The 24,086-nt window shown below is 36.8% G+C and overlaps 1 protein-coding gene across 1 annotated transcript in view; it reads left to right on the top strand.

Annotated features, from left to right (window-relative positions):
- uba7 (ubiquitin-like modifier activating enzyme 7) overlaps positions 1–24,086 on the top strand; it is a 45,219-nt gene that overhangs the window by 15,962 nt on the left and 5,171 nt on the right. The window contains exons 18-22 of the mRNA XM_038272974.1: positions 1,470–1,544; positions 3,729–3,930; positions 4,021–4,103; positions 7,687–7,779; positions 9,094–9,285. Coding sequence (XP_038128902.1) covers positions 1,470–1,544; positions 3,729–3,930; positions 4,021–4,103; positions 7,687–7,779; positions 9,094–9,285 — 645 coding nt within the window. The remainder of the gene's footprint in view (positions 1–1,469; positions 1,545–3,728; positions 3,931–4,020; positions 4,104–7,686; positions 7,780–9,093; positions 9,286–24,086) is intronic.

Below are 24,086 nucleotides of genomic sequence, written 5' to 3'. Positions count from 1 at the left end.
CATAACGAAAGATACTAGCATGTAATTTATTGTTTTTTATGGTTGTTTTTCTTTTACAATATGACAAAAATAAATACATAATAATAACAAGTATTAATGTACTTTTGCAGCTGTGAGACCCCTAACAGCCCTAAGGACTTCATGTCTGGATGTCAGACTTATTACACCTATAATCCTCAAACCACATGATAAGACGATCATAAAAAAATACCAGTATTTAAAACAATATGTTTATTTGTTGTTAATTTGACAAGGCACAAATCAGTAGATGTAAAATATATATATAAAAAAATGAAAGCAAATTAACGTCCATGTAGCATACATATACATACATGTATGATTTAGTTCTGTGTGTTTGTCTAAAAAAGCATTAGTTTAAGTGACATTTAGAAATTGATTACATGGGCCACCAGAGGAACATCATTATATAAACTCAATGTTCTTAAAGAAAAGTCCTCTATTCTAAAAAGGCCTTCAGCTTTTTATCCCTGTTTCTGCATTAGAAGGACCTCCTGCAGTGAAAACTGGAGCAGCTAGAAAGACACCCTCTCTGAATCCACTTGTGGACCATTTGCCAACATCAAAAGCTGCAGGACCTTTTGTTCTTCTATCAGACTTACCAACTGTGTCCCAGGCAACACATGGGTGACAATACAAATTGTATCTTAAGGAATGGAATTGGCTGCAGTATAGGAAGTAAAATACACCAAATGTGGAAAATAATGGTTATTTACTCTTTAAGTCGGTCTGGCTCAACAATATATATTGTTTCGGAAAATCTAGAATTTGAGGTCTATTATACTTGGCCTGATAGTTGTGGATTTTTTTTATTTTTATTTTTTTAAACCGACAATGTTTTACTGTCAAATTGTCTGAAACATCCATCTATTAATTCATCCCTTGCCATCATGGCATCTCCTTAAACCATTCCTCTGTAAGGAGGAGCATTCACCAGGAGAAAAAGGTACGTAATCCAACCCAGTCGTTGTGAAAAAATTATTCCCCTCTAAATAATAATAACTAATAACTTAATTGCCACCCTTAGAATTCCCCTAATGATTGAAATCATCATTTTAAAAACTGCTTTTGGTATTTGATATAGTTATCTTCATGCAAAAATCACATTTGTGTGACAAAAGAGCAAAATAGGAAGAAATTAGTAAATAAGACCTTTACATACATACATACAAATATACTTGAATAATAAAAACTTTTCCATGGCAGAAAACTCTGTACTTTAAGGTTCAAAGTGCATTGAATTGAACAAAAATGTACAGAATAAGCATTTAGCTGTCACTAGATCACTGAGATTTGACAGTGTTTGAACTATTTCTATGTTGTTGGGTTCTTTTTTTTTTTTCTTATTATATCTTTGCAATAAAGTCTGTGGCAAATTATTAAATCCACTATGGTATTACATATCATTTCATAACTGAAATAAAGGAATTTTCTTTCTCCCCCTCCTTTAGTTGACCGCCAATGGTTTGCCCTTTTGGTCTGGATCTAAGAGATGCCCCCATCCCCTGACATTTGACCCTAACAATGTGAGTAGATCTGAATCTTATTCATGCACCAAACTGTTGGAAATAAAAAAGAGATGTGTTTTTAGGAATTCGTTCTCATTCCAACTTTATCTTTTCTGATAGTGCCTTTAAAGATATTATCTTGGCTACAAATGAACGGTTAAATATAATCATCTGCTGTTTACACAAGCTGACATCCTTGATAACAAAGCTGTTTATCTGTCTCACAATAAACCAGGAACAATATGAGCTCTACAGTGGGTACAACTGAAGATCAGTGAATCTGTGACATGGTCATAAGCAGTCAGGGCTCACTGATGCAAATAGTAGCCGACTTGTGTGATCCAATCCAAAAAATTAACAACAATAACTCCAATTCCAAAATAATCGTTCTGATACTGATTTTGATAAATGCTTGCTTTATCAAGCATTTATCCCCACGATGGCAGCCACTGCTCCCCAAGGGGATTAGCTCCGAGAGGCATCCATGCATACAGAATTTTAACAAAGCACACAAATGAAAATTTGTAACTACGGGAACAGCTCATTGCAGAAACACATGGCGAATGAGCAGCAGTTCTTGCTATGGGCATCATGTGATTTAGGCCATAAATACCACCACTATCAGCAGATTGTAGAAAAACTCCTGGAAAGAAATTACACTCAATCTTGGATGGCACAAAGAGACTTTGAAAAAGCTGCAAACGGCTGTGTTTTCTACTTCCTCGTGTAGTGAGGTGGTTCTCAGCTTTTGGTTTGTGCTGAACATGTCGCAGAGGTTGTGACAGACGGCTCAGATTAGACTTAGACTCCACTTTATTTATCCCTTGGGATTACTCCTTCAGGGAAATTCTGGTTCCAGTAGCTTATATGGAGTACAAAGAGTTAAAACAAAAGATGCCATTAAAGATAAAAATACAACAGACAATATAAAAAAAAATGTATATAGCACAAAAAAGAAAAAATGTATAATGTCCTGGAATATGTTTCCTTTAGATATAAAATATCTGCACAGTAGATAGCTAAGATACACAGTAGATAGCATTGCACTCGCACTGTAGACATGTACCAACCTTATCAATAATTACAAAAATTGCACAGGCTATACAGTAGTTGTCATGTGTTATTGTACAGTGAGAGAGAAGAATATGGCACATAAGTGACGGTAGGTAATGTTTTGCATAAGATGTCCAAGGAGGGGGGTGCTGAGCCTTGTTCCTCTTCTTATCACCTCCTCCTTCCCCCTGGTAAGGAGTTGTACAGCTGGATGGCTTGAGGAACAAAGGAGTTCCGCTGTCTGTTGGTTCTGCATTTGGGGAGGAGCAATCTCCCACTGATCAGGCTCCTCTGAGTGGGGAAGACAGTGTGCAGAGGGTGGCTGGCATTGTTCATAATGTCCAACAGTTTGTTAATTTGCATTGCCTCTACCAGCGTCCACAAAGGGTCCAGCTTCTTCCCTCGCCTCACCAGTTTCTCCAGATTGTACATGCATCAAGCATAACCAACCTTTCGAATGCACAGTGCTTTACCATTTGTTTCATATTGGGAGCCATAGAAGCTGAGCAGTCAGGGTATATTTTTGATCCCTTCTACTTTAGAACGCACCAACCTTTGGTCTGTAATTGTCAGAACGATTAACCCTGTTTAAATATATGAACAGCAGGATAGGTCGGGTAGGATAGATTTTTCACTGGTGAACTCATGTCACAAGAAATCACCATAGACTCTGGTGGAGGCAATGTGATACCTGAGGAAATTTTCTGCTAATAAACGTCTGGTCCTGCCATCCTTTCTGACACCTGTCACCTACCTAACCATTTTAATAAGAACACCCTCTATGTTCCCCAACGGCTGTGGCTTTTGGCTCTTTCATTTGGATAGTGTTCCCGCCACAAAGCAACAATGGTTCAGACGTGGTTTGCAGAGCACAACAACAAATTGTCAATTCAGAATCCTAAGATCTTGATTCTTTTGAGTCCTACTTGCTTGTACTAAATAAACTTGTTCAATCCAATGAGGATTCACCTCCTAACTTGCTGGACTTGAGGTAGTGCCTCTAACATTTTGGTGCTACATTGCTCAGGGCACATAAAGGGCTCCTTGGAGTTGGTTTCACAGTTCTCTGGCTTTTTTGGCTGCAAAAAAACTAGAAGAGTTTTTTAAGAAGATCATAATTATATATTGCATTTGGATTGTGTGTTTTAGACAACCCACATCGAGTATGTGATGGCAGCAGCAAACCTGTATGCACAGATCTATGGGATCGAAGGGACGAGAAACATTGCCTCTATCAGAGAAACCTTAGAGACAGTCCAGGTTCCACCCTTTAGTCCCAAGTCCTCTGTAAAAATTCATCTCACTGACAAGGAGATGGAGGAAGACAGAAAAAAAGAGGGCGATGGCAGTGGTAAGTAAGCTTACATTAATCTTATGTGTTTTCACCAGCTTATGTAGCCTTCCTGCATCCTCTGCTCCTTTATTTTTGTCTCCTCGGCAGACAAAGCCCGACTTGAGGAGCTGAAAGAAAAGTTGTCCTCACTGAAGAGTTCAGCTGAGATGCACCCCATTGACTTTGAGAAGGTACGTTAGTGGGTACAACGATACCTCTGCTCAATGCTTTGGATTGGCTGCGAACGGTGACAGAATGGAGTCTTAGCAGGGAGCAACACTTAAATCTATAGGTGCTTTCACATCATTTCTTTTCCCAACATCCTAAGAGTCTCAGTGAGCTGAATCTAAGCCAGTGTTCAGCCTTTCATTAAAACAGGGCTCAACTGTGCCATGTTTTCACACAGAATGCATCTGCTTAGAGGAGAGGCAGATATTTTAGAAATGTCCTTCCTGTTTTCAGAAATTGAGTGGAAAGGGGAAGAGTTGAGTCATTCGGCTCACGCGGAAAATATATATTTTCTGAAAAGAATAACAAGACGCTGAGTGTTGAAGTAGATGTCTGCTCATAATGGTTCACATCTTCCCTTTACATGAAATATAGTCAAATTTAAAAATGAGGCACTCTTGTGAATGTTAAAAAGATTATTTTCTTAGATGATGCATCAGTAAAATTTATCATGGTCTCATATATCTAAAACCAGATGCTTCCTCACTGTCAGCCATAGCTTTAAATACATTTGTCCACCTTTGTTATGAAAATGCTACATCCAACCCAACTGATATGAAATAAAGAAAAACTCATTGAATGGTAGACGAAGGAAAAATGGGAATAAAACAAAAAAATTATTTGTAATTCATTTTGGAAAATAATAATTTATTCAATAACAGAAGTTGAACTCTCTACTTACTTATGTAGCTGGTATTTTGCCCAATTCCTCCATGCAGATCTCCTCTACAGCCGTGATGTTTTGCGGCTGTCGCTGGTTAACACAGACTTTCAACTCCCTCCAAGTTTTCTAGGGGGTTAAGGTCTGGAGACTGGCTAGGCCACTCCAGGACCTTGACAGGCTTTTTTTCAGAGCCTCTCCTTGGTGTGTTTAGCATCACTGACATGCTGGAAGACCCAGCCATGTTCCACCTTCAATGCTCTCCTGATGGATGGAGGTTTTGACTTAAAATCTCATGATAAATGGTCCCATTTATTCTTCCCTTTATATTAATCAGTCATTTTGTCTCCTTTGGTGAGAGACAATCCCATAGCATGATGTTACCGCCCTATGCTTTACAGTAAGTATGGTGTTTCTAGGATGAAACTGCGTTCTTCTTCTTCCAAACACAACAAGTTGAGTCTTTGCCAAAGAAGTTCTGTTTTGGTTTCATCTGGCCGCGTCATATTCCTCCAATCCTCTTCTGGATCTTCCATATACTCCCTGGCAAAATTCAAACGGGCTTGGACATGTACTGTTTAAGCAAGGGGACACGCCTGGAACTGCAGGATTTGATTTAATCTGTGCTTCTGAAAAGACGTTACACTTCCAGCGGAGCCAAATTCATGAAAACTTCAGACTGAGATTCATTTGTTTTTTTTTTTCCATAAAACTGCCTCTATCATGAATCTTAACAGGATGATTTCTCATCCTAAATATTAAACTTTACAAGAAAAAGTTTATAAAATGTTGAAGTGCAGCATTAAAGCCAGAATAAGGCTGGAATATCACTTCCACAGAACCACACAGAACATGGAGGATTTTATTCAGTTTTAGGGTTTTAACAACACTTTATGTGCCGTGTCAGATGAAGGACAACTACAGTTTAACAAGCTCCTCATTTAATTATCTTTTTTTGCTGACACTTTATTTTACCTTAATAGTGATTTTTAACAGACACTTGTTTTACATCAATCATTGTTTATATGTTTTGAATTGTGTAAATAAAGTGTTGTTAAAAGTCACAATTAGTGGCTTTTTAAATATCTTTTTGCCCTACTGTGTCTACTAATCCCTGCAGTATAAATACAATTGCAAATCAACATATAATAATTAATTTATCAAGTAATAATGATGATAACAAATGCAAAGTCTTTAGTTTAATGGAATATGTCTATACAAAAAGAATGCATTTAGACCGATAATGTTAATCTTAGACAAAGCGGATTTATTTGTTTTCAAAATTCTCTACAGAGACAATTGCTTTACATAAATCTAAAAGATGTATGAGAAATGTAGAAAGCCAAATAAAACCAAGTAAAGTAAAAATATTTTAATAATGCTTAAAATTCCATCTTCAAACTTAATGTGACATTTCTGATAAAACCTGTTTTTGAAATGTCTACTCGTTATTTGACAAACATTTCCAAAGTTTAAAACAGCTTTATACCATAAACCCAGCTGGCCTACATCCATATTTAGCAGAAATGGTCATCTACATGGAACGCTATATAAAGCCATATAAATAAAAAAATGAAAACTGAAAGATGTTTCTATTATTGAAGAAATTATAAAAAAGTAAATGTGTGGAGTTTGCCAAACATTTTTGGACTTTAAATAGAATTTTGTACTTTAAATGAACCAAACAAAGATGGAGCCATACGGCACCAAACTCTTTGCATGGTTCTGGGGTGAAACACGGGATGAATTCATGACAAAGCACCTCAAGCTTACTGTAAGGTAAAGTAGAGGATCCATGATGCTTTGGACTTGTGAATAATCATATAAAATATTTGGATGTTATACAATACATTTAGGTGCCATCCAACAGAGAATTTAAAATTGGTCATGAACCAACCTGATCCTACAGTACAGTTAGGTTCATAAATATCTGGACAGAGACAATAGTTTTCTATTTATGGTTCAGTTCAATAACATAGTGAATAATGAACAAGGAATTGAGATGCAATTAAAGTTCAGACTTGCATCATAAGGATGATTTTGTATGGAAAGCTCCTTTAACAACATATTTTCTTTACAACAAAATCTTCCAACTTTGAACATCTCACCTCAAATCAACAACAGGCGTTTTATCTGGTTGACTGAGAATGACAGCAAGGAAACTGCCCACACCAGCCAATAAAATACCCTTTTTATCAATTGTCCAATTATTTTTAGCATAAAATCATCCCTCCATGGCTCCCTTATATATAGATCCAATAGAGACCTTGTGATGTGACCTGAATTTTTTTTTATTTTGATTAATAGTAGAATTGGCACAGGATGACTCAATTTAAAAAAGAAAGCCTAAAGAGCTTCTGGTCAAAACTTTCTGCGGCTGAGTGGAGACAATAATGAAAGTGTAGGAGGTAAGTCGGGTGCATATTGAATGTCATTTTGAATAAAAAAAAGACTCCCGAACTCCCCTCTTTTGGTTTTATCCCTGCATGCCCTGGTCATGCTGTGGATGGATGGAATGCGTGTACAAGAGTTCCAGAGGCATCAGGTTGCCACCTAGGAGCTTCATCACAGACCCTAAAGCTATCCCTGAGCGACAGTCAGCCTCTTACCTTTTGTAAAGCTGTGTGAGCTCATTGCACACATCAATCACAACACAAGTCATATTTCCTCTGAGTTATGACATTGTGACCACAGTGACTCAAAGCAAGAAAAGCACAAAGCGGGCAAACTGCATCAGGTCCTTGGAATGTGACATAGCATCATGGGAATCAGTTTTATCTGGTTTGTTTAAAATCTGAGCAATTATTTATTTACTGGTGAAGATGATGGTTATTTTGATGGCCTTATGATTAACGGGTGTATCACTAACATCTAAACTCTTACAGGATGATGACACTAACTTCCATATGGACTACATCGTTGCTGCATCCAACCTGAGAGCGGAAAACTACGACATCCCTGCGGCTGATCGCCACCAGGTCTGTGTTTACATTGTGGACTTTGTTGTTTAGCTTCTGAAATACTTAAAAATCATCAAAGAACATTTGAACAAGACAAGTTAAAAAGGTAATAACAATGTCTAGCTCATTCAAAACAATTAAACACATAGGAGTGACCACTAAGAAACTTAATGTGATATAAACAAAGAAAAAAATAAAAGAAGGGCCTTATCTCCTCCCCCTTGGCCATGTTTTTAGCTGTCGCTTTACCCACCTGCCCTAAAGCTGCAGTAACAGCCTCCTCCCCTATTGTTCCTGGAATGGGACTAATCATGGCACTTTACCTGTTGCCTGGAAGGTGACACCTGAGCCAGGCCTTGTTCCTCCCGATGCTGTAGACACTTTCAGCCAAGACAGATGGAGGCTCTGAGAGGTGGGGAGCTGCTGAGTGAGGGGAGACAAAAGAGAGTCGTTCACCATTCCTCCCCCCACAAGCATGTGTAATCACTTAGGCTATTTTATAGACCGCATCTCATTTCCAAAAAACTTCAGTCTTAGACGCCATATCATATACAATACATCAGTCTTTCTGACTTTTATGATCTTTACATAAACATTTAAATGCATTTCAGGGTCATTAGTTAAATGGATTTTAGTATATTCAGACTGGGAGATTTTACATATAAAATACACAGATTTTGTCTTATAAGCTGATTATAACACATCATTATAACACATCAGAGTTTTCTCTAATCATGTTACCAGTTTGTAAGTTTAGAAATAAAAAAAGTTTTTAGAATTTCTTAGTTCTACGTGTTTTTTTTCCTTCATTTTTAAAGTCTTTTGACATTTAAATATATCCGTGGTATTTTAAAAACATGCATCTGTAAGTTTATGAAGGTAGATTTGTGTCTTTATTATTCAATTTGAGTTTTTATTATTCATTTTTAAAATAGTTGCTTCAAGTTCCCCTTATTCTACATTATAATATTTTAAATATGGAGCCCTGCTCATCTGTTCAGGACAATAAAATCCATTGGAAATGGATCGAGTAATAAGTCAACATTTTTTTCTGTCTGTTTTCCTTCTTTATATATAAAGCTGTCATCATTTTCTAGAAAAGGAATTGTTTCAGGTGTTTATTGCCAACTTGTGGTTAGTAATGTATTTCTTTATCATTCTTAGATAATAGATTTTATCAATTCTGCAAGTGATTAAGACAGATTTAAGCTGTCTATAATCACTATATTCTATTTTTTTAATTATTTGAGTTGTATATCTTGAACATCTGTATTTCTTCAGCCTGTGTACATGATGGGAGACCTTTGAACTTTTCATTTTCTCCTTTTACAGAGTAAACGCATTGCTGGAAGGATTATTCCTGCCATTGCCACAACAACAGCAGCCGTGGCAGGCCTGATGTGCCTGGAGCTGTTCAAACTGATTCAGGATCAGAAGAAGATCACCTCCTACCGCACGGCTTACCTCAACCTGGCTGTACAGTACTTCGTCATGTCCCAGCCATGCCACCCACCGAGCTTCGAAGTGAGTAGTCGCTGGTCTAAGTTAAAAGTTTCTGGGGATTCATCTATAAAAGCCTTCAGTCAAACAAATCTTCAGTGAAGTATTTTTTCTGTACAGTAAAACAAACCTTTACTTTACATGCATTCATCATTTATTCAGTCTACTTTAGGAAATGTGTTGACCTCTGTTTGAAGTAATGTCCCTCCTCTATGGATGGAAAGCATTAAGTCATGAATGAGTGCTTTCAGCTGGATAGCCCACTGCACACTGTCTGGCTCTTGTATATAAGCCAGCCTTTAAGCTGGCTCAGCATAATCTTGAAGGTATTTTAGTGCAACAGACCCAGGCTTGCCTCATTATCTGGGCATATGGAGCAAATTCAAGCCAAGATGTAGGTAAAAGAAGCACATTTTCTCACTTAGGCTCAGGTAAAAGCTTGATAGGTCTGTTTGGGTGCAATAATTATTTAAACTTCTTATTCAACAATATTAGCTGGCAGACTTCAAAGCCAGTTTACTGTTGAGGAAATATGGGAAATCACTGTTTGTGTCTGTAGCTCACCTCTAACTGTAATCAGATACACCCCTGTGTGCCAGTTTTTTTCTTAGCCAAAGGTCGATGAGTGCCAACAAATGGGGGGGTCTGTGTAACTAAATGGTGCAGTGAGGGGGCTTGGAGACAGTGTAGATCTGATTTCAGCTTTGGTTACAGGGAAAAATTCAGCATCTGCAAAAAAAAAAGGCTGCCTTGATGACAGAAGCAGCTGCCATTTACTACACTTTTGACTCCAGGCGTTTTCTCTTTTTCACTTGCAAACCCATGGGGGTTCTCATAGTTTATTTTGAAGCTGCTATTTTTATCAAGGGTAATAGAAGGGTTTATTCAGTCTACCATGTCTTTTAAGAAGTAGGGTTCGATGTTAAAATAAGATCTTCTGTCTTGGATTGCAGCTTTAGGTTTAGGGTTCAGGCGTCATGATGCTTCTAATTGAAGCTGTCATTCCAGCCAATGAAGAATTTGCAGTCATGCTTAATATTGTACTAAACTGTATGTTACATTTTTTAAGGATACTGTCTATAAAAGTATGAAAAGGGTTATAAAATAGATTCTTGTTTCTGTTTCTTCCTTTCCCATTCTATCTCCGTCTTTTTGCCTTTCCATCCATTAGTCTGTGGTTCATGCAGGTTGCATATTCAAAAGCAACAAACTGTAAAACCGTTACCCTTGAAATAAAATCCAAATATCTACGTCTAAAAATATAGTAAGCTTCATACAAAAAAATATAAAGAAAAACTTACAGGAAAGCTTTATTCATTACAAAATCTGCCTAGAAAGGGCGGGGAGGGCATGCATGCGACAAATGGTTTGGGGCCAGTAGTTGAACCCCAGACGCTTAGACTAGGAATAATAAACCCTGTATATGGTGCGCCTGATCCACTAAAACTTTACTGTTGACATGTGTTTTAAGAAGAAGGCAGCGCCTAAAAGCTGCTTCAGGTTATCAACTTGAGCTGTTCTCCTGCCTCACAGATTTGCTTTTTGTCATGAGAATATCATAAGTTATCCCCAACAATGTGCGACATCTACTTCAGCACCTTAACGTCCCACATTCTAAATTTCATCCGCTGACCCTGCCTGCCCGCTGCTAACCCCAGCGTCTGCTTGGTTTTCTTCTACCCTTCCTCCACGCTATCACTCTCTTTGTGCCCAGGGGTCAATCACCCTCTCATCACTTCCTGACATGCTGAAGACATGTTTGTTGTGTGTAGGTGAATGTGTGCGCGTGTGTGTCTGTGTGGTGGGGTTTGTCAATATTTTATTGAGCTCTCATTGCTCAATTAAATATTGATCAGCAGGTCCAAGGAGTGATGGAGCAGAGCCTGGACACCAACTCAGATTCACACTGCTTGGATAATAAACCTGAGAATCGTCTTAGTAAACTCATGCAGACCTTCAAAATTTTTTTTTACTGTTATTCTTCTTTGATTGGTTCATAATAGTATTTTAATTATTAAAACAGGACAAGATATAAATAGCAGATTTTTCATCAAAAAAAGAAGCATGTCTCAGATACAGATATGACACATGGTTGTCATGAGATATTTGTTTTCCTTTTTTGATTTTACCCTGCCTGAAACATCTCTGAATTATTCTTTTCTATTCCATATTTAAGATTATTCTGTAATACTTACTATAAGAACGTAGTTTTACTAATTTAAACTAATCCCACTCACTTATCCTTACCTCAGTCAGTCCAGAAACATGAATTTCAAGTATGAACAAAGCATTATTTGGAGCATAACGCTAATGACCTTTATTTCAAAATTATATATTTGAACTGGTGTCGAATGATGAATTATGACTTCCTTGATGATTTTTCCCCCTCAATGACTTCAATGCAAAAGGCAAATGAAAAGAAAAACCCTTTTCACACTTGAATTGAATCCTAATTGTGGAAGAGACCCTCTTCTACAGTGCTCCAGTCCCCGTCCTGCATTGATTTTGTGAACAGCCCACTCACAGACCCACTCACCCAATACACATATTGGTGAGCATTGATGAGCACTTATTGAGTGCAGATATTTGATAAAGTTCTTGTATGTGTGAATAGGTAACTGAGAAAGATGCATTGAATAACTCTTTCCAGAACCTAGTCATTCAGTTGAAATTTACTTAAAAACTTTCTGAAAATTAAAAAGAATAAAAATGGCAATTGATTCTTAAACAATATTCCTGCAGCATTTAAGCTTTGATTTGATTTTACTTCACATTACTCTGAGCTCATAACAAACTCCTTATTTAACATTAAAGCTAGTAAAAGCAGAGCGTAAAGAGTGAACATTATCATATTTGTTTAAGGTTATTTTCATCTTTTGACCACTTTGTAGTATGGTATCTATGGAAAAGTGCTCTCATTGAGTCATTTAATGTGTTTTCTATCAAAAATATCTATTGAATGCATAATAATACTTAATATGCTTATATATTGACATGTTTTTTTTGTTTTGAAATATCCTTTAGTAATGTACTCACATGAATTACATGTTATTTTTAAATTCCTTGCCACTATTTGAAATTCAAAAATGTCTTCGAGTTTTTCCCAATAAAGGACCCCGGATCCTGCCATGTGGCAGAAAAACAAAACAAAACATTAAACCTGTTTTTCTTTTCCCTTCAACATTTTAACGCTACAGTCTTGAATTGTCTAAACTGTCTAGATAGTCTAAACTGAACTGAACAGTGTGAGTATCTAAATAAATTATTTCCAAACAGGACTAAAAACCTTTAAAGGAAATGCAAATAAAAGGTCTGGTTATTAATACTGTCTTATCTCTCTGCGTTTAGGCAGGGGTTTTTGCTGGAAGCTTTTGTTACAAGTTCAGACGTGCAGCTGCTAAATATCAGCAATCAGACATGCAGTATCAAGAGCTCAGATTACTCTAGCAATAACTTAGACCCCCACCCCTATGAGCTCAGTCTCAGTTCATTAATATCAAGTAACAACACTCACATCTCTTTGATTTGACTGTTGGCCTACCAAGTGTTTTCCAAAGTAGTCAATAGTCACCAATCACCCTGATGTAACCTGCCCTAAGACCTGAACTGCTATTATTGAAATCTAATTTAGGAAAAGTTTATAAAATGTAATTCTCTGCTGTTTTATCACAAGAGGCATTATCTCTGCCACCTAATCATCCTTCAGGGTAGTTAGTGTTTTAAAGCAGCCGTTTACTATAAAAGGAAGTTCCCCTGCTCTCTCTCTGCTCCCTCTGCTTTCTGTAGGGTTAGAAATATGTAAACAAAACGGACATTGTCCTTGTCTGCTCACTGTAATTCTGTCACACGTGTTTTGCCCTCATGTCTTACACTTTGGGAACCAAGACCAAGAAAGGAATTATAGAGCATGTCTGTTTGGTTCACCAAAAGAAAACGGGGAAATAAATCTCCTGATTGACTTGGAGGCCATTGCAGAGTGGTGAAGTCATAATTCTGTTTGAGGAACCAGTTATAGATTTATTTAGCTTTCCTGCAACAACTGTTGAAATTAGCCATCAGAACAGGGCTGCTCTGTGACCACGAAGGGAAGGGCATGGCCAGCAACAAGCATCTGGATTATAAATGATACTCGGATTTCAACTAAGGGGGTTCAATGTGTGCAGGGAAATCCAGCAACCCTATTAAGACATTTTCAAGGCTGATTGGTGAGGGTGATTATTGCTGCTGGCATTCCTTCGTTCGGAGATGTTTGTGGTTTGAGTGGTAAACTTGCAGATTTTGTTGCTGCAGCCATATTGAGAAAATGTCCTGTGACTTGATGATCACAAACAAACAAAAAAATCCCTCAATACTTTTTATTAAGACAGGGTGAACTTTTACTCACATGACTGATCCGCTGTTTCTGTTGCATCTTCCCAGATATTCCTACTATGTACATAAACATGGCTGAAAGCAGCATCGCCATTACTAACTGACATGTTAACTTCAGAAAAACTTCTCCGATTGCACCACATTCATTAAAACATTCCTTCATTACTGATCTGTGGCCCGTGCTAAATTACAGGCTGTCTCTCCTGTTTACTACAGCCATGCGTAATGACACAATGTGGACGACAACGTAGGATGTATTTGCAGTGCTTAGTTAATTTGCTTTAAACCCAATGGAACTTTAAAATTTCACCTAAAATTTCAATTGAATGAAAAAATTACTATTCATGGTCTTTAGGAAAGCCAGAAAGGATGCTCTCTACTTTAGGAGCTGCTGCACTGATTTATATTCTATGGTTTAAGATTTAATCCTAGTTTTAATACCTAAATGCTAAGATCTGGTGGTTTGAAAACAACACTATTTCTGATCAAACCAGTCTGTATGTTTGTCAGTATTTAGTTGCTGTCAGCATGTGACTTGCATGGTAAAGTGCGAGCTATTATGATGGGGTCCGGATACATATAAAGTAGAATGCCTGAAACCCATTACATGTGTTAGAGACTCCTTTAGAAGCAAGAAAGGAAGTAGGTTTTGTTCTTTTGACAGATATTGGACTTCTCAATACACAGCAGACAAATATGTTTAAACAAAGACACACAGCACTGTGTGTAAATAATAACTTTCTAACTTTTTGCAGCAAATAAAGTTGAACCTATGTGTTTATTAACTGCATAGCTGCTATGTCCCTTTTCTGCACGTCTTTGAGCAAAAAGAAGCATGTCTGCTGCCACAGAATTTGCCTTAAAGCTGGACAAAGCCTTGAGGGGATGTAAAGTTAGTTTTATTCTATCTACCTCATGGCCGGTCAAATGTTTGGATGAAAAGAAGGCATTCATTTTTATGTAAGAGGACTAAAACTACAGCAGGTAAAATGTTGCCACAAAAGCTGAGCCTTTTTGTCTTTGGTTGTAAAAGGTCTGGGAAACGCAAAAAAAAACAAAAAACGAAACCCATAGAAAACCAGCTTTATTTTGATATATATGTGGGCAACAGATTTGATGCTACACACTGGAACTATAATAATTAAAATCAGAAACATCATACTGTTTAATGAGAACACTCATCAGTGTTCAATCAGTTTTTTAATTGGATTAGGATTCAGTAACACTTTAGTCTAAATGCCTCTATATGTTAGCATCCTCTCATAGTTTATTCCTTATGCTTGCTCCCTGATGGGCCACCTCTCTCTGTTTGATCAGCATCAGCTACTAGAGACTGAGACGACCATATAATCCCATATAATCTACCAAAGTGGAAAAAAGTCTTTGTATATTATATTTAAATTAGATGTTTAGAGAAGTAATGACAAAGGGTTACTGATGTGCTGCTTCAAAAACTGTAAAAACGTCCCTTGAAGCAAGTCAAGGACGTGTTCCAGCTATGTAGTAATTTGGTTGATCCTCCGCCCCTGCAGCAGCTGGTCCAACTCTGCCCTTTCTTGTCAGCTTTTTATACCTATTGGTTGGGTGCCATCAAATACTCCCTCTTTTCTGTCTGTGCATAGACTTTGCAAGCAGTTTCTAACTTTTTGCCCTTTCACACCCCCCATGTGAACCCTCTATAATTTAATTAGCAGGACAGAAGGTGAAAAAAAACAACCTTTAGGCTTATTTTTACACCAGCTTATTTTTTACTTTCATATTTTTTTAGCTCAAAACCTGGAAGAAGATACACTTTTTTTTTTATTTACAGTAGGGATGGGCAATTAATTGCATTTGCAATATAATTGCAATTTAACAAAACTGAGGCACTAATTAAACTTAAAAAGAGAACAACTCTAAATTTATCAATGCAGCCCTTTAGGTAAAACACTAAAAGTGGGTTTGCCGCCACACAGAAATGTAGAAAATCCCAGCTAGCATGCAGATCTATGCATACAAGTAGAAGTAGGCACTTTTTCACAAAAAGGTTTCATTACTGTCCTGCAATAAGGGTCTCTGGACAAGCATGCTTTGAATGTCACGAAAAAATTGAAACCCTAAAATAAAACTTATACAAGCTTGTGGTTAGGGCTAAGGAACATCATAATAAATTGTAATACTGGTTAGAAATAATCACAGTTAAAATTTTTGGCAAAACCCTTCAACCCTAATTTACAGCTTGTTGATGTTTTACCATGTGAAGCAGAACTAAGGTGACGTGTTTGAATGTACAGGAAGTTTTTCCTTAGATGTAGAAAATAATTACCATCCCACCAAGTGGTTTCTGATTTGAGTAGGTGCATAATTGAAGGCCACACATCAGTCACAAAACCCAGAGAATGGGTTTAAGAAAGGGGGGGTTAAATCTGCATTGGCCACCTTGGTCCGTGCCAGTAGAGAAACACAGGGCGAACATGATCCAAGACCCTCTGGATTCCCTAAGGAGTGCAGAGAGCATTGTGTAGTTTGTAACTCAAGACCCCTGACATGAATAGTGTTTTTGGAATAATGAGTAAGCTGTGATCATCACACAGGGCATTTACCTTCTGTTGTTTTCCACAGTGTATTTGTTCTGTTTGGTTCCCCTCTTGCTGTTCCTTTTTATATTTGTTCTTATCTTATGTTGTTTTGTTTTTTTGTTCCCCATAAATTTAAATTTCCATTTTCTGTCATAATGGACTGTTGTGTCTGTGGACAGTTTGCTTATTATTGTTGTGCCATCAAACAGGATGCTGTGCATGTGTGAAACAACATTGAAGTTCAGATTTATGTAGATAAGAATACATTTAAAAGTAGATATAGAGATTTTTTTTTTTCCATCATGGTACAAATAATAATGAAACAGCCTGCAGCTCTTATTTGTGTTATTCAAAAACCTTCAGGCATTTGGTTTAGTAGCTCTTTGAAAACATCCCAGATTATATCTTCTCATCTCATAAATATTTAATCTGAAGGCATTGCACATACTGGATAGCGTGACTTTTGCTAAAACAGCTGCTCTATTTGAAAAACCTGCTTTAGAAACACCCCTTTTATATGCCCCCTTGGCTTCTGTACTGGCTGTTTTCTAATAAAATATGAACTGTTTTAAATGTATTTGTTCTTCTGCTGATCTCTCATGAGAGATTAAGTAAATATTTCCTGAATATGCTTAAAGCACTGTAAACCAGGAGAACTAAGTTTCTACTTTGCTGTCAATAAAAGGCCAACAATGCATTCTCCTTATAACTGGGAGACCATTTAAGGAGAAATAAACACATTTTTACAAACATTGCAGGCATTTCATTTTTGTGCTTGGTAATACTAAATACACTACTTTTGCCTCGCACTTCGATTGTAGAATCTTTTCAATTAAAGGATGTTTTTTTCCCCTTTCATCTTGTCATATTTGGTCCTTTAGGCCATGAGCTTTTTAAGTACAGAAATAATTTTTTATGAAAAGCATCTCATGACAACCATTTGTCATTTAGTAACCCTAATGATAACAAATATTCACCCATCCATCTACCCCATTGCTTGTCCATCAGGATCACGGGTCCCAAGTACCTGTCTTCAGCAGCCTTTAGGGGAAAATGTGGGGCCATTCAATCACCAGGCAACACTGGGACACAAAACCATGCACTCATACCACAGTGCAATTTATAGATACCACTCAATCTCACGGGCATGAAGCCTAACATGCTCTGAGAGAACCTACAAAGTCCATGCAGGACCCCAGGTCAGGACCCTCTTGCTGCAAGGCAACTGTGCAGTAGATTGGTCCACCTCTGAGCGATGAAAATAAATAGTTTAATGTGCATTTACAGGATTGTGCCAATATGAGTCCTATAAATAATACAAGCAGGAGGTTGATTGTATTATTTATCGAGTTTTTTATTTGGGAATCATGATCCGTCATATTCCACAATAATGAACTGAAACAGAAACACAAATAACAGGAAAAGAGCTTCATTAGTTAGCCAATCTGTAGTTAGATTGAATAAAATGTATTTTTTGAACATTCAAAGGTATATTTATCTCAGTAATTTATCAAAATACAACAGAAATAGGTTGATCTGCAACTGATCACTGACTGAAATCAGAATCAAATTTATTAGTTCATGTGGAAGTTCATGAACTCAAACAAGGAACTTCGATTCTTTGTTTGATTTTACTGTAATTGAAAACATTTGAAGTATAGACATAAAAAGGGAAATGGACAAATTAAGTTCCCTTTTCCATATTGGGTATAAAATATTCTTCAGGGAGGAAATATAGAGAGGGTATGAAATGGGAGTATAGTGTTAGCGAAAGAGCTGCTACTAAATTATGAGTAGATAAAGTTATCTGTAATGCTATCAATCAGTTAGATGTAAGGCACATACTGTTTTCTGAACAAATACTTGTTATTTTGGTAATTTTTAATTGAATGTTTCTTTCAGGGTTTCCGCGGGTCATTAAAAATCATTAAAATTCATTAAATTATTATTTTTTAAATTAAGGCCTTAATTGGTATTAATATTCATTAAATGTGTTTATTGCGGCATTTAAAATGCTTTATTAAAAAAAAAATTTATAAAAACAATTTTGTCAGACATATCACAATATATTTACGTGGAACTGCTTCAGGTTGATCGCAAAGTTGATAAAAATTTCAGTTGATAACAGAAATATTAGTACGTTTTTCCTCTCCACTGTGTAGTTAGGTGTGCAGGATTGCTGTGGAGTCAACAACATTATTCGAACAAATAACTACTGTCACTGCATCCTCATCCAGGAGGGAATTAAAATATTAACAGAATAGATGAGCTGACGGATGGATAAATCAAATGATCATGCTTACAACTGCAGCTTCTCTAGCATTCACTGCTACTGTCTGTCAGGGTTTTATTGACTTTATATTTCTGCCCTGAGGTTGTTTTAAGTCAGGTTGGGTGTTGTTATCTTCTCATTTGAAAGACAATCACTTAGAGTTTCTATTTGTTGTTTTACACGTCAATGGGAGCCTTTCAAAAGCAACAGGCTTCTTTGATTGTGTGTGCCAAACGCTGCACTGGGCTGAGAAGTGTCGACTGTGTGCTGCACCTCCTCCGCACCTGAAGCAGTGCGCCACAAGAAAAACTTACAAATTGAACCTACTGGATTTTTTTTTTTTTACCTGATTTTTACAATTTATATTTCACTTTTACATACAGATTGTAAGGCTGATAACTGGAGCGGATTTCATTACAGTGATCAGAAATAGCAGTTGGAAGTCCCAACCATCTGTCCTCTCACTGAATGCAAAAGGCTTCGGTCAAGTAGCAGATGACACTTCTTAGTTAGACAAAAGGAGCATTTTGCATGACTGTATATTATTATTCTTTTGTATAAAGACAAAACAGGCTTAACTAAAAACATAGACGGCTATGTTTTAGAAGATGTCTGTTAACTCCTGCTTAGTCGATGAATCTCTTTAAAATTTATGATCACGATAAGTTTCATCCTGGAGCTGGTTGAAATAATGACAACTTATATTTTGTTTTGTTTTTAAGGGATTTCTATTTTATAGTTGAATGTAGCTTTTATATCCTCATGGTGTTTACTATTACATCAATGGGTAATTGTGTTAAGATGTGCTTTATAAAGTGTTGTATATGTTTGTTTTCAGGTCAGTAAGAGAAAATATGTTTCTAAAAAAAAAAAAGAACAACAGTGTAAAGCAGACATCCACTGTTTATTGGGGTTGATTGGATCATTGGATTATTAAAACAACCATTGCATTTCACTACAGCATGACTTTGAGGCTCACATCAGGTCAAAATCATGGCTCCAAGTTGCCAGTAGGTCTGCAGAAAGGAAAGTTAAGACAGGCTAAAAAAGATTAAGATGTAAATATGATGTGAAGAGGCCACACAAATCCACCATCTGACTTTGCTAAAAACTTACTTTGAAGCCATTTAAGAGAAAAAAGATGCCTTTGAAGAAACAGGCCTCCAGCCACAGTGGGTTGTAAAAACGTTTCCAGTGTTGGAATTTGGGGCCGATAATGAAGCGTAGATAGAAACGAGCCTCTGCAGAGGTAGTTCTTTAGGCACACTGTAAGTTCAAGGACCGAAACATTTAGATGTCCAGCTCCTTAAATGTTTAATTGGAAAGACTAGAGTAAGCCCAGTGATCCCAATGGTTTCTGTCTGCCACAGATAACTCTAAGTGGGGGAGGCAGTAGCAAAAACAGGAGTGGATCCCACTCTGGTTTCAGAATCAAGTATTCTTCTTAAATAAAGTCACTGAAGCATTGCTGAGCATGTCTCTGACATCTAATGAATGCAGGAAATGTCTAACCTTGCACCTCTTTACACACACGGTACAAAAGCACAATGAAAGCTAAATACATTTTAAGTTTTAAAAATTTAATTCACCCTAATTTGAAAAGTCTTCATGGTCTTAACCTTTGTAAGATCTGGTTCTTATTCTTATTAAATCTAGTTCTTTGTAGGAGTATCTTCACTGTCCTACACAAATAGTCAGAGGTTTTCTTGAACAATAGTTAAACAAACTGATGTTTATTCTAAGACAGCATTGAGACTTACGAGAAACCTCTACTGTTAAATGTCTATTACAAATTAGACATACCGGTAATACTTTTATTGTTTAATTCTATAGAATAAAAAAAGTTTACACCCAGGTTTATAAAAAGGTAAAACGATTACTAATATTGATTGTTTGAAAAAAAAAAACTAATTATGGGTTACCTAATTTTTTCTGAAGTGCTGGATAAGTCATAAAAATCCTTATTTTGTCTCATCTTTGAGAAAAAAGTGAAAAAATTCACTTTTTTTTGGCGGCTTTCATATAAACATAGGGTACATAAATACATTTTGTAGTCATTCTATCTTTATGGATCTGCACACAGACCTTTAGGAAGTACCGGTAAGAGTACTTTTTAAAGAGCTGTGGTAAAGATATTTTGAAGGGCCTTTCTTCAAGCTGATATATTCAATTTTAAAACTGTTAACAAAATAATAATGGCAAGTCATCAACACAATAATTACATTTTTAGTAAACTATTTAGAAAAAAAATACTGAATTAATGCATTATTTTTTTCTGTTTTGTAAAACAAACTATTTCGACCAGTATTTGGATTCACACTTAGACATTAGCTTCTAGCCTGTTTAAGAGGGAGAATCAAAGCAACTATTTATATGTATTTGTTTTTTTATAGCTGAAATCTATTTTAGAACATTATAAATTACTGTTTGGCTTCAGATTTTTCAGGAAGAGACAAGAGACTCTTCAGATTTCCTGTCAACAAAAGGAAGCAGCCTGCAGCTAGGTCAGATGTTTGGGAACTTCATCTAGAGAAGTTATATGGGGTTTTCATGTAAACTCTTTTTGAAGGGGAAACAGTTTCTGCATTTGGATTGTTTAAAAGTGTTTGCTATTGTTTGTTTTTTATTTGTTTCAGTATTACAATGGGGATAGAACAGGAAGTTGAAATGTCAATGTTTGTTTGGGTAACTAACAGTCTGAGCAGCTGATGTGCTTTAAAGGAAGCTAAAAGGAGAATTTTAAACCTCCTTTTAAAAGGCTCCTTTTAACTGTATCTATCTCTATCTTTTGTATTTGCAAGAATTTATTTAAATGTATGGCAAATTTTATGTCAAATGTCAGGCTGTAAGTACAGGAGCTGCATCAGCAATGATTTAAAGATGTGTGTTGAAGCAAGATAAAGATAGTCACCCTGTTGATGGATGGATGGATGGATGGATGGATGGATGGATGGATGGATGGATGGATGGATGGATGGATGGATGGATGGATGGATGGATGGTTTATTGATTGATTTTTTAAAATCATTATCCTGTTACATTTTTCCATACTTACCGTAACCAAATCAGGAAATTACAATAATCCTTTACTTTTCTAGTTCCCACATAGAAATCCTTTACTTACTTCAATACTTCCTTTCATTTTTCATTTTTCATGTTGGATCTATTTACTATAAGCACAGAAATAAAGATCTTGCCTGCTTTATCGAGGTTGGACGCTAACTTCAAACAGCAGTAGAGATGTTTACACTGAACTATTGATTCTAAACCTAATTGCAATTCTTTCCGCTGTAGAGCCATGTGAAACCTGTTAATTATGTCGTTGGCTCAGCTTGTGTGTGCAAATTATCCACTATGAGTGCCACTACTTATTCAATGTTAAGGATTTATTTGATATTATAAATAAATAAATCATATTTATTCTCATTTTTAGTGTTTTAGTATTGTCCTAAAAAGGAAACCACTTTCTGGCTTACTGTTCCCATCTCTCCCCCCAAGGGCAACTGTTCTACTGTTTTTACTGTGGCAGTTCCATAAAACAGTTGTTGTGCTTGTGGGAGACCATCTGTAATTGTTTCCAGTTTGGTCCCAACATTTGTGCTGAACTGTTTTGTTGTAGTTTCTCCTTTATTATCTTACATACATGGGTATGCAAAAAAGAATATAATTTGGTTTACTTCAGGTTCCTGCTATTTTTGTATGCCTGAGGCTAGAGGAAGGGAGGAGATGGTGTTAAAATAACCTGCACGTCTACTTTGCATTGTGTAGAATCAGCATTTACACACAAAGACCATCCTGAAAGCAGATGGTATGGGACCACTTAAGGTCCATTTTGGTTTTGCAACAAAGAGGCTGCTTTAGAAAAAATATGTTTTTTTTGTCTTTTCCAGTTGTTCTTCTTGTGTATAACTTTAGCTGTTATCCATTTTGGCACAAGAATTTCCAAATACTAACAAGCCCCAGTGTTATGATGTGGATCCTGAAAATGAGCAGTGCTTGTCTGAAAACCGGTACCAAAACATTATCAGCTTTATAAACCTGGGGGAAAATATGCTCTAAGCGTGTCTCTACAACTCAAAACCTCAGTAAGTGGTGGGAGCTGTGAGGGCTAGTCGAAAAAGTTCCCCTTGGCTGCTGGAGCAGAGATAATTGGAGCCAGGTTCAGCTGAGGTTTTGGTATTCACAACTCAGGCCAAGTTTTGGTCTTCACAGCTTCTCTTGCCAGACATGTGTGTGAGCTGGAGCGTCTGACCAGGCAACATATTTTGCCTTACTTTGTCTATGTGAGGAATCCTGACCCAGTTAAGTCAGGTGATGCTTATTCTTTATGTATCATACATGTGGATTATAATGTTTAAGGTAAACATGTTCATGTTTGCAGGGGTTCAAATACTTTCTGCTGGTGTCTGGCTTTTCGTTGCACGTTCACTTGGAGGTTTTAAGTTTGTCTTACAGAAAAAATGGATTTTAGGAACTTCTGAGCCCTTTAAATCTTCAAAGATATGCAAATGCTAAAGTATTGTTGAAGGATTTATATAATTGTCCAGAATCATTCCTTGTCTCTCAAGGTTGTGATCCTTTTTTCCCGCTGGTAAACGATAGCAGGGCCTGGACGTGTACTGGGTTAGGAAAGGGGGGATTCAAGGCACTGGATGATTTGAGTCCCTCTCTGCATAGTATGTTATTTATTAGAAGTTCACCCTGTGTATTATATAAAAGAGGGCTGGATCACGATGCTGGATCTGAGTCATTCATCCCGTATCTGACCTGAGTATCAGATAAGTGAATTTTTATCATGGTGGTAGCCATTGTTTTTGTCCCACTCTCTGCAGGTCCCTCCTTGTATTTCTAGGATTTTCCTCACCATTCTCTTGATCATATAGATCTCTCCTGGGACCTCAGATCAAGGGAGATCATCAATTATCTTGTTTGTCTCCCATGTTGTTACACTTGTAACCACTGTTTATCTATTTGCACCAACCTTCTTTCCTATAGTAGACTATAGTAGATTCATTTTCCCTGTCTTGTGCAGCTCTGCAATTTCTTGGGTCTTGGAAATGATTTAAATCTGAGTCTGACTACTTATTCACACAGACTCCTTCATCCACGTGTCCTCCGTTCCAAATATTCCGACCATCTCTGTTGCGCTGCAGCTTGATGCTCAGCTCATCACATAAACAGATAAACTCTGTCTGACCTGGCAAAAAGTGTCACTAAATTAGCCACAAAGGAAGTCAGACACAGGAAATATAAAGCCGATGTGGTACATTTTCAAAATAAGAGGCGATGCATGGATAGGTCCTGCATGCAATCAGTGAGGGCTGCTGCGCGGCATTCTATGGTGGACGATGGAGCACACGTGTGATGTAGTACGTGTAAAGTTGGCTTGGCTGTGTGAGGTCTGGGACAAGTGTAGTTTTTTTTTAGATAGGTTTAAACAAGGGCATTAATACAGGTAGCAAGTGGAGGAAAGACAAGCTTCTCAAATAACACTTTAAAGGTCTGTGAAGACCAGAAATCTTGCTATGATTTAAAATAAATTCTTTAAAATTTCAATGTGATGTCCTGGATTTATATATATATATATATATATATATATATATATATATATATATATATATATA

This window comes from Cyprinodon tularosa, unplaced genomic scaffold (genome assembly GCF_016077235.1).
Source record: "Cyprinodon tularosa strain WSP-4 unplaced genomic scaffold, ASM1607723v1 ctg85, whole genome shotgun sequence".
NCBI classification, from domain to species: Eukaryota; Metazoa; Chordata; class Actinopteri; order Cyprinodontiformes; family Cyprinodontidae; genus Cyprinodon; species Cyprinodon tularosa.
Note: the sequence above shows the minus strand (reverse complement) of the source record. Positions and strands in the feature narration are given on the sequence as shown.